Here is a 12,208-nt window from a genome sequence, read left to right as displayed (position 1 = left end):
CACCCACAGTGCACCTTAGAGGTGCCCCTTGAAAACCTACTGACTACTAGTGGCTTGACTGACTGATTTTGACCAGCCTGCCACCACTCCTGAGTTGAGAACCATTGCTCTCAGGGGCCAGGAACAAAACCTGCTCTGGACGGAGGTGTTTATTTATTTAGAGGTTTTATATAGTGCTAGCTTGACCCAGGGGTAACACAGTGCTTTACAGAATTAAGAGCAAGGCAGCAATCAATGGAACAGGTTATATATGAAATTGCATAGGAAGTAAAAGATCAGCACAGATTTTGGAGCAAGGCAATAAACTTAAGATCAATGTTTACATATGCATGAAAATATGGGAAATGTAACAGAGAAGGAACACACATAAAATCAGTACAAGAAATGATTTGTAGGGACATGGGGGATGAAGTTGTTGAAAATGAGGTTCAAACAACGAACAATTTAGGGGACTTAAAGTGTTGGCTCGGCAAGAGCCATTGGAAACAGAGCGATGAACAGACAAATTACAGAAATGAGGTTAGAACAATGTGTTCACACCTTCTCCATGCAGGACCTGCATTCCAGGGCTATGCCACCTTTGTTATGTGACCGAGCCTCTCAGAATAGTGGAGATGACCCCCCCCCCGTCCAGGCAGGTGGAAAAATTAGTAAGATGAGGAAGCGTGTCCCCACCAAGCCAGCACCACCCCCAAGGTGGACTAGTTGAAGGGGACACCGCCTTTTTAAATGTATCCATCTTATTTTGGATTGACTTAGTATTCTAGTGTCAGGTTTAAACCCACTTCCTACAGGAAGTGTATATATGGAGGGTGTTGATACCCTAACAGTAGATACCCCATTGGCTACTAATGTCACTCCCCTTAACACCCCTAAATTGAGTATTTAGGTGGCACCTATGAACACTAAAACTCTGATTCGACAGACAAGAGAAGAAGGAAGTAGAAGAGTCACTGTCTGGTGAGAACTGCAGTAAGCCTGCAGTCTTACTTGGAGTAGACAAGATACTCCCTTGCTTGAAGAGCAGAGTCCACTCCATCGACTTGAAGCTCTCTGCCTCGACCAACACTGGAGATGAACAGGAGAAGGTTCCCGTGCTCTGGAGGATCAGATTTGTCTCTCCACCAAGTGTGAAGACACCAGATCCAACAGAGCCGTGCAGCACCAAGACCCGCAGTACCAAATGCCCTGCAACCAAAACCAACAGCGAGAGCCCATTTGGGATTCCTACAACACCACGACCGACCAGCCATCGAGGGATATCATCATCTCTGAGACCCACTTCGAGAGTGGCATAGCAGTCCTGATTTTGCCCGTGCCAGCTGTTTGTCCCCATCTGTGAGGAGCATCTTTGTGTATTTAGCTCAACCAACCTACTTGCTCTGCACCCAGCGCTCCTGGCTTGGGTACAGATAAACTGGCTATGTTTTCTTTTTCCAAAGGCGCTTGCAACCCAAGCCCCCATTTAGGAGCCCTTGCACTTTCCTACAGGTTGCCCAGTGCAGCCTGTTTCCAGGTGACTGACTGTACTTACATTTATGCATTCATGAATTTTCTTCACACAGGATTGCATTGTGCGTAAAGACATATGACTTTGAAAGATGTTCTTACCTTTAAAAATTGATAATAAAAACAGTACATATTGTTGAACAATGTTCCTGGTTTTACAAAAGTATTATTTTTTAAATTTAGTCTCAGATGTATTCTTTGAATGTATGTCTCATTTTGTACCTCTGTGAGTACAACAAACACCTAGCACTTCCATCTGATAAGCATAACTGCTCGCCCACACTACCACAAAAGAGAATATTAGTATTATCAACTTAAGCCTCTGTAAACCAATGTGGGACCCACTGGGCTCCTGCACAGCATACTTCTTTTTAGCACAGTATATAGAGAGCCAGCTTTTTGCATAAAAAGAAACTCTGTTCTATTGAGGCATAGTTTGAAGATTTGTGAGAAATTGTGGGTAAAGAAAAGTGATCATCAAACACGCAAGTCAAACCTTTCTTTTTAATTTAAAAAATGCCTGGTGGGGGTCGGGTTCCCCTGAAGTCATATGATCAATGGGCCAAAAACTATAGGCATACATAATGACAAAGTTTCTTTGAAGCTTGCTTGTCACATATTACATTGACGTGGTCACATTGTTGGCCCCTTCCATTCAAATGTGAAGGTACCATTTTTATTTAGAGAAGTGTAGATGTTAGGACTGTTTTTGCAAACAGGATATTACCTTTTTCGGCATGTAAATATGAGGAAACCTTTTTTTTTCACTATGGTTTGCAGTGTGATATATGTAAGCAAACTAAGCTGTGCAGTCCAACTAAGCCATTTTTCCCTGGTTTGCCTTGGGACATTAGTTTCAAAGCTCCACGGGTATGCCTAATATTGACACCAACCCACATCGCACATTATGGTGAAATCCCTCCTCTCAAATTGATTTTAATCTATTCTGCTTTTGTACAATATGTTGTTCAAACATGCAGGGAGAATAGAAGGGCATTCTAGTATTTGGTGTCAGCTGTTCAGAATGCTCTGTCCGCATACCTTGTTGTTCTTGTTTTGGAATTTACCAATTGAATATGCACACAAGAAAGTGAGTAGTATTTTGTAATGCTCAATTATGTATTTAAACAATATCTGAGGACAGGCATAATATGTTCTCTTTTCTTCAGACCAGTTACTAGCTTTGCAGTAGCATTTTCAACTAGTGAGAGCCAGCAGACTATTTTCTACAGAATAGCCATGTACATCCTATCACCATGGTCCAGCACAATTTGGGTTAAATGTATGATGGCATTTTGATGTGGTAAAAAGTCTGATTTGCAAAACTGGCCCATTTGCGACCGTCTTTAACGAACCCAAATTGTGATTCCTTAACACATTACCAAGTTGGGTTTGCAACTAAATACCAAATCATTATTGGATAGAGATGTTTAGGGCATCCTTTCAAATACCGATTTAGAATGGGATATAATAATAGTTTGTGACTGAAATCCTGTCATCTACCATTAATACTTTACAGAATGCACAAATGTAGAGGTAACCCATTCACAAATGGGAAGGAGTCCTGAAGGGACCTCTCTCCTTTATGAATGCTAAAAAAACATAATGTTATTTCAAGTGTAACATTTTAAATTATTTAAAAAACTCATCCACTTTCCGTTTCAGGACAATGGGCTAATTAAAAAAAGGATTGATTTATTTAAAAGCATTCACATACATGGTGTTCTGCTGACCCCCATGCCACCATCCCTATAAAGGCTGTGAATCATAGTGGGTAGGAATTTGCGACCTACCTCATTAATATTTATGAAGTATGTCAAATTGTGACCCACTACGATTTAATATTTTGATAACAGACGCAGTACTTCATTGGTCGGTTTGCAAAATATCAAAAAAATCATTGTAGGTTGCAACCAGCATTTTGCGACCAGTTCTTCGTACACCTGGCACAGGAATCCTTAGAAAGAGTCAAACAAATCAACTCAAGGAAAGCCTATGTTGAAGGAAGATTATTTACCTCAGTTTGTGGTTTTTGGTTTCTCTAATTCTGGGGTCTACCTCTTAACCCCCTTAGTCATCTGTAATTTATTTTTTCTCACCCTCTCTTTGTTTCCCTTCCTCAATCCTATCACTTTCCTTCCTGCTTGTGTGCGCTCCCGCTTGCCTCCTCCACATTTCAGCTGCACCATCCTCATCCACAATTGCCACCCTGTAATTCTACAAACCTATACTTTAAAAAAAACTTGAATTCTTACAATTCAAATAATAGTAGTAATTGTAAGAATGTTGTTCTTTATACAGTCCTTGGTTTCTACCCTTGAACCATTACACCTTTTTTCACTGAACCAGGCTACATTCATAGAAAAGGTATTTTGTTATTTTAGCATTTCTCCAGCATAAAGTTTCCTCAGTCCCATTTTGTCAGTCTGACTGTCTTCATTTTGGAATTTTGTTAATATGATGGAATTCTATATAAATGATTTCTACTCCAGATCGCAGATTGTAGGACATCATTTCAAAATGTAATGCTTTATTTGGCATCTAATTTGTATTTGTATGAAAGCTCTACATCAGAGTTTCTTAACCTGTGGTCAGGGTCACCATGGGGACAGCAGATCCTACTCAAGGAGTCCACGACTGCTTGGAAAATGAAATATTATGAACAGATTAATAAACTTTGTATAGAGAAGGGAAATGTGCTATTGAAAATGTGTAAACATTTTTTAAATGTGTTGGAATTTGAAGTTGAAGACCTGATTTAGATGTTGGCAGGCAGGTTACTCCGTCACAATGGTTTCGGATATCCTGTCCGCCGAAATCTAATCCCACTATTTCATATGAAATTTGATTTCGGCAGACAGAATATCTGTCACTATTGTGAGGGAGTAACTGATCCACCAATATCCAAATCAGCCCCTAAGGTAATAGCCCCAGATTGATTTGTGGGAGCAGTGCATGTGCTTCAAACAGAGTACAGGAGCGACATTGAGTGGCCTACACTTAATTTAGAAAATCTCTAATCTTCCTATTAAAATTAATATGTTAATTTCACTTTTATATATGTTTATGAACTAAATACAATATTTAATCAATTGATTATTTGCTTGATAAACGCTTGCTTTTGGATTTTTTTATGTTGTTTTGCGGTTCAAACCATTGAATAGGCTGAGATCCCTAGGTTTAATTATGGCTTTCTGGAGGTCCCAGATTCTATAATGATTTATTTTTGTCCCCTGGTTCCAGCAATGATTAAGTGGGGTTCCAGAGAAGTAAAAAGGTCAAGAACCACTGCTCTTCATCTCTGACTCGAACATTAGGGGAATGTTGCAGTATATTTCTTTCATAAATCATCCTGTAGTACTAATAATGACAGTTGCCATCTTTTTGCCGGACACAGATTTAGCGATTTAAATATACAAATCAAAGAAAATATACAAATTAGGTATCAAGTCAAGCATTACATTTTGAAATGATGCCCTACATACAGTGTGCTATCAGAAGTAGATCTCATTTATATAGAATTCCATCATATTGACAAATTTCCAAAATGAAGGCAGTTGGTGATTGTAAGATCCATGAAGAAAACTGAATAGAATGTGAACATGCTTTACACTTACCTCTGTCATTGCATTTGATCCAGCGACGATCATTGTCGTAGTTGCTAGTGGTGGCACACCACATGGCAGAATGATCTTTTGTGGTGCAGCTTTGGTAGGTTTCTCCTTTGTAGATGAATGGAAACACACAATCTGGATTGAAAGCTGCATTAAAAATATGGAGATCAAAAAAGTAGACGAGTCAGGGTGTAAAGGAAGATAACTTAGCAAGTTTCTCATCTTAAAGCTGGCCTTAGCTTCTTTATGATAACCCATAATACACATTGAAAGTCAGTATACTGAAGAAGTGCCTTAAATATCAGAGAGTTCTGTGTTACTTACTCATGACATACTGTAACTTTGAAGTATGGGCCTACATAGTACTTTTTTCAAAATAGATTTAGGCAAATATTGATTAGAAGCTGGGAGTTGAAGAATGATCTCTGAGCAAATTGTGTGTACCCAGTTCATCATAATCAGAATATCAATGGAACAGAATATCAAGAACAAATTATCAAAAGTGAAATATCGATAGGCAAGCAAGCATAGATTTTGTATACCTAACTACATATAAGTACATTGGTGATGAATATCTTCAAGGTACTTAAAGGTGGTGTTTGGAATAGCAAATGTAAATATTCCCGTATGCACTTAACTTTTGATATTGTGTCGCTCCATATTCCGGCCACAATATTCTTTTAGGTTGATATTCTCAAAGTTTATATTCATTAGTGCAACTTGTGCAAACTGGACTTTGCACAGAGATCAAAATACCTTTACTGACCTACATGGCTTTAGAGTGCTTCTGAAAATTGGAATATTCTGAAAAGATGGTAAGGACAGTTCTCCATTTGAACTTATAACTTTGAAGTTAAGATAAAGTGGTCACTTTGTAAGGTTGTTCAATGTGAGCTTATGGGGGTTTAGTGTTCATGTTCTACTAAAAACTACATTGTTTTAATATGAAAATACCAGAGTTCTCTCATTACTCTTCTGAAATACCAAGTTGTTCTGAGGTCTCTGTATAAGATAATACCAAGAGTCACTAAGAAATATGTGATTGCTAATAACCAAACTCACTCAGAGCTCCATAAACTTTGACTGACTCACTTAAAGATCTTCGAAAAGATTATGCACATTCATTGTAGTGACCCACATAACTCACTGGTTTACTTAGAATTATGCATGTGATAATACCCATAAGTAATACACACTGAGAGCTCTGCCCCACATAATACACCAGGCCACTCAGAGTCCTAGTCTATAATTAATTTGCACTCTATGCCATCTCACTTTGGACCCAGCAATATGCAAATCAGACTTGACCCTGCTCCACTGGTCCAACCACTTATCAGTTGCTTGTATTCTGATTCAGGAAGGACTTGACTTGACAGTTTTGGCTGGACTGTTTCCACTAGAGTATGGTCAAGAATGCTTTGCGTCTAGCAGGGTCTAAATTGAGGTGACATTGTGTTCAAAGTAAGCATGGATGGGAGGCAGCTATGAGTAATTACCAGTGACTGAGAATAATTCAAGCATTCCATCCATCACTTATTGTATACTTTTGTATGTTGCCTTAAGTGGTATGATTATGCCCAACATGGGTCCCATGCACACTGGGTCACTGGAATCAATCATACCCAGCTGATGAGCCAATAAGAAAGGCAAAACTGGTCCTGGGTTGCTTGTGTTCCGGTTTAGTGAGGACCTGGTTCGGCAGTTTGGGCTGGACTGATCCCATTGGAGAAGGGTCAATATTGATTTGCATAAATCTGGGTCTAATCTAAGGGTGTGTGAAATAAGGATGGATTGGGATGTGGCCCTGTGTAATTAACAGTAACTGATATTCATTCAAGCATTCCATCCATCTCTTTTGTACACTTTTATATGTTGCCCCTAAGTGGGACAAATATGCTCAGACATGGGTCCTGACCACATTGTATCACTGAAACCAAGGAATTCCTGAATTATACAGCCCATAACAAGGATGAAAATGATACTGGATTGCTTGTGTTCCAGTTCAGGGTGGGCATGGCTTGGCAGTTTGGATAGTCTGTTTCCAGTGTCACGACTTACTTTCATCATCATCATCATCATCATGGGAACTTTTTTCAATAGATAACGATCATAAGAGTAGAACAAACAATTACAGAGTAACAAATACATAAGTACACAAAAATACACTTTTAAAAATGGTGATAAAAAGCATATTGGTTAAAAGGGGTAGTATTACCCAGTACACAATCGCTGCTAAAAAGTATAAATCATAAAAATCACAAAATGTGCCTTCATTTTTAAAATACAAAATGTCAAACTCAGTGCCTCCCATGCAAAACCATAGCAGCCTGTAAAGGCTTTGCACGCTTAATGCAAAAGACCCTAAGATACATGGCCACACAACACTAAGGGGCTGATTACTATGGCGTGCGGACATAGTCCGCCCACCACTGTAACGGTAATCGGGACTGCCCACCCGGGGTGGGCAGTCCCGCCATGTAGATTAGGATGCGACCCCCACACTGGCGGTCAAATCCAACATATTTTGCATTGTGGTTGGCGGTGTTGTCAGCAGCTCCCGCTGCAATTCACAATATGCTTGTTGTGCATTTGCCTGCACAGCGTGGCAGGCACCGCGCAGTGCCTACCAGCTTGTGCATGCAAATGGTGGGAGGTACCATAAGTACCCCCCATGTGCACCCCCAAATCCTCAACACCATGGTGGCCCACAACATGCCCCCAATTGCAAAGATTGCATGCCTTTCCATGGCGGCATCGCTTATGGCTTGGTAATGGGGATATATTGCCAGGTTGAATTGGCAATTTGAAACTGCATTCAGGCTGCAATGTTTTAAGGGGCTACTTACACGTGTGACACTATAAGTGCTACAGGGCCACTGGTAACATTTAGTTTACAGGCCATAGGTATATGGTATACCGCTGTAAAAGTAAAATAAATATGCCAATTTTGTGCAAGATAATTTTACCATGTTTAGCCCCTTCGATGCTCATGACGGAGCGGTTCCGTCATGAGCGTCGGTTGGCCTGTGCTAATTGGCTCATTAGAACATTCAGCACAGCGCAGGAATCTGCGCCACGCTGATGTGGTTAGGGGAGTGAGCACAAGCACTTTAGCAATGGTCAGCTGTAGTAAAGCGCACAGTCCAACAAAATGTAAACTATTTTGAGAAGGTGTGGGGTACGTAAGGGGGGATTTACATTTACTATTCCCACTCAAACCTTAACCATTTTGGAGAAGGTGTTGGAGCCTAAATTGGTCAAAAGTACTGTTCTCTCTCCAATCTAACACATTTTGGGGAAGGTGTTAGACACTAAATGAGATACATTTATGATACACACTCCAAAACAAAATATATATAAAAATGTGTTTTACATTTGACAAAGCATTATAAAAAAAAATCCTACCCAATAAATATTTCACATTGGATAATTAAATTAAATAAAAATGTATAATTAGATTTGTTTTTTATAAATTACAATAACTAGCAGAGCTACAAAATTTAAAAAAACCAAGGAAAATGAAAATAATACTAAAAATAGTCAAAATAATTCATTGAAAATATAATGGTATATGTAAAATAGCATAAGACCATCTTAATATGTATAGCATAAATTCATGCATTATTAAACATGTAAATATATATTTGCTTCACAATCTTCAATGTTTTAAATATTAATATAATGATTGTATTAAAAAAAGATTGCATTACAAAAAGTCAATATACAATATGATATTTAATTATACATGTATTTTTTGATATAATAAATATAATTTCAATATAATCATTAAACATAGAAACACACATATGTATTAATACATTAGAACATTTTAAAATTGATACTTAAATATTTTATACAGAAATTTACAAAAAAGCATTTATATCAATTTATGAAATTAAACCAAAACTTTGCATGTGAATTACTTTTAAAAATTCAAACAAAATTGAAATTTAAATCTAAATATGAATACATATTTACAAAGAAAAACATTCATATATTACAACTAATTTGCGTTATTATATTATATTATATTATATTTCAAATATTCAAAAACTATTCAGCCGGGCCGAAGACGGCTGTAATGCCAGAAACCGGTCCCCGGAAGCTTGTTTCCTTTCCAGTAAAAGAATTGGCTTGGTAGTTTGGTCTGCCCTGTTCCCATGATGCACTGGGCCAGGGACAGACTAATTTGCATGTAGCCAGGTTCTGAGCTGGGATGGTGCAGTGAGCTAAAAAACGGTGATGGAACAAGCCCTGATCTGTTGACTGGGTAGGAGTGTTCTGCTTAATTCAGATACTCTGTCCATCACCACCCCCTTTTCTGAAGGGAAATGCAGGGGGCACCACAGGTGCCCCCAAATTTAAAAACAAAAGTGTCCATGCACAAGAGGGGCCCTCAAAGGGCCCCCAAAGTCAATCTCCAACAACCTTTGAATGGCGGAGGAACAGCCATTAAAAGGCTGGCAGATTGCAACATCCTAATGTGGCCGATGGTACCTGCTAGGCCCTGCCACCATTCTAAGTATGCTGGCTGGGTCCAACAGGATTGCCTGTGTAAGACCGCTCCGCCAGCACGCTGCTCACTATCCTTATCTGGCGGGCGGAGAATAGACGCACAATGGAGGTAAACCTGCCACCGGCAGGCTGCCAGTGGCGGGTTCACCGCCATCGTAATCAGGCCCTTTATTTTTAACATCAATATTAAAAACAAAACTTAAAACATCATCATCTTTATTTCGGTTTTAAGAACCATAAAAGCAGATAAGAACAAATTCAATAGTTACAAAAGCACACACAGAGGATTGATGAACTCAACCAAGCTATGATAGTTTTTAAGCAACATTAAATAGACTAAATTTCAGAAATTTATACTAATATAGTAAAGAGAGAGCCCAAACCTTTGAGGCAGGTAATCTCAGGAACCACAGCACCATTCACAACACCTAATACAGCGTTTGAAAGGGGAGTTGCAGCAGAAGGACATAGGCTTTGCAGACGACCACCATATACATTTAAAAAGTAAAGGAAGCGTGCCAGCAAAGTAGTCCCTAGTGGGCGTGTCTGCGTTGCGCTGTGGGCATGACAAACGCTGGGGGTGTGTGGTAAGTTCCCCCCTTCATGCCATGTCTCATATCGTGTGCTGTGGGCATGTGCTGGGGGTGTGGGCGTGTGCAGGGCGCGGGATTATGGAAAAAAAAGCGTGCTTTGTGACCAATATTTCATTCTTTTTTCTTCCCAGGTTCTGTACATTCCCGTTCCGGGTGTGCTTGCCCCGCGCTCCCAGTGACGTGCACCTGCTTTACTGTATGGAGGTCAGGCATGTCGCTATTCCCAAGGGCCGGAAGGAGTGCAAACAGGGGCCATTGTGCAGGAAATCTCGCCTTAACGTCCGGTGACGACTGAAGGGCACACTGGAGATTTTCCACTTCTGTTGCGCACAGGCCTCGTGCCACGCACATCCGGACACAAGGCCCGCCTCCACGGAAATAGCAAGAATGGGACTATCCCTCCCCCAGGAATATGTGATGATATTCCGCAAACCAACATCCTGCATACCATCACTCTGCAATTTTTATAACGCGGGACTATTACTTCGCAAAGACATCATTTCTAAAGCTTTTACAACGCATATTACTTTATCACGCATGCCAATATAACACAAATACATGTGTGGTAAAGTCATATACATTGTAAAAGTACATTATTAAAACATCAAATATATGTTTGTATATTGTGTATTTATATATATATTCACTAAAAAAAACATAGGCTTCACACCAGTTATAGTTAGCTGGACATTCTACTCATACAAAACCATTGAAATTCCCCCGTTATAGTTAGTTGTACTCATTATAACTCGCGCGCCCGCAATCCACTGCTGATGATGTCACATATTACATAATTCATGATATGGTCAGTGACATCACTGATGACATCTCAAATGACATCACTGATGACATCACTGATGAAATAATCCAGTAAATGTGAATTGCTTTGATATTTAAATATGTATTATAAATATACTACTTTGCATTAAGAATGAGGGGATATATAAATATAAATGTGTGGATGGTGGATTTAGTAACAGTGTCATTGATTGCTTCCTTGACTAATTTGTAGAGTCTCACTATATCCAACATCAGAAACTGGGTTTAGGAAGCTACTAAAAACCTGTCTCTTTATTCAATAGATATGAACCATACGTGCTACTTATCTTCTCACACTACTGCTCACGTAGCGCCGGGACATCTCCGGTTGAGGTAACTGCACGCGCTTTATAAAAACCTGTATTATTATTATTATTAGAGGCTCACTATATATAATGTGTAGTTACTAAACTGTGTGAAAGTCTTTATTCTTTTATCTTAATTGCTATGTTAAAGACTATATTTGTTATTGGTTTCTTAACTGAGTATTTGTATGGGTAAATGAATGTCTATGTGGTTTGGTGGGGGGTGTGTTATTGGCAAAAAATGTGTGAATAGTTCATTCAGTATGGCTGTGGTACATAAACTTAAGGAAAATAAAAGCATTTGAATAAACAGCAAGATTCAGCGCTTCAATAAGGACTCTAAGTTATATGATTTGATTGGACTTGTTGTGCAAATGGTGCTGTGCCAAACTTTGGAATATTCTCCACTACTCTCTACTACTCACTCTCTACTACTCCACTACTCTCTAATACTCACTCTCTACTACTCATGCTCTACCAATCTACTAATCTCTCTCTACTACTCACTTTCTACTACTCACTATCTACTACTCTCTACTATTCACTCTCTACTACTCTCTACTCTCTATTACTCACTCTCCACTACACTCTCTCTACTACTCTCTACTACTCAATCTCTACTACTCTCTCACCACCCCATGCAGCCACTTATATACAATGTGAGACACTGATACAGATATTTAAATATTTAAAGATTACTCGCTAATACACCTATTCACTAAGATATACTTAATAAGTCAGTTATACAATCAATTTCACACAAAAAACATCCATTTAGAGACTTATTTACCCCTTCACTGGATTATGTCATCAGTGATGTCATCAGGGATGTCATTGGAGATGTCATCAGTGA

General features: G+C 39.1%; 1 protein-coding gene across 1 annotated transcript in view; it reads right to left on the bottom strand.

Moving 5' to 3' along the window:
* The window catches only part of LOC147709543 (fucolectin-like), a 247,264-nt gene that overhangs the window by 104,855 nt on the left and 130,201 nt on the right, over positions 1-12,208 (bottom strand). The window contains exon 4 of the mRNA XM_086928080.1: positions 5,127-5,270. Coding sequence (XP_086784206.1) covers positions 5,127-5,270 — 144 coding nt within the window. The remainder of the gene's footprint in view (positions 1-5,126; positions 5,271-12,208) is intronic.

The sequence above is a fragment of the Lissotriton vulgaris genome, chromosome 6 (genome assembly GCF_964263255.1).
Source record: "Lissotriton vulgaris chromosome 6, aLisVul1.2, whole genome shotgun sequence".
Classification (NCBI taxonomy): Eukaryota; Metazoa; Chordata; class Amphibia; order Caudata; family Salamandridae; genus Lissotriton; species Lissotriton vulgaris.
The sequence above is the reverse complement of the archived record's forward strand: the minus strand, read 5'-3'. Positions and strand labels throughout refer to the sequence as shown.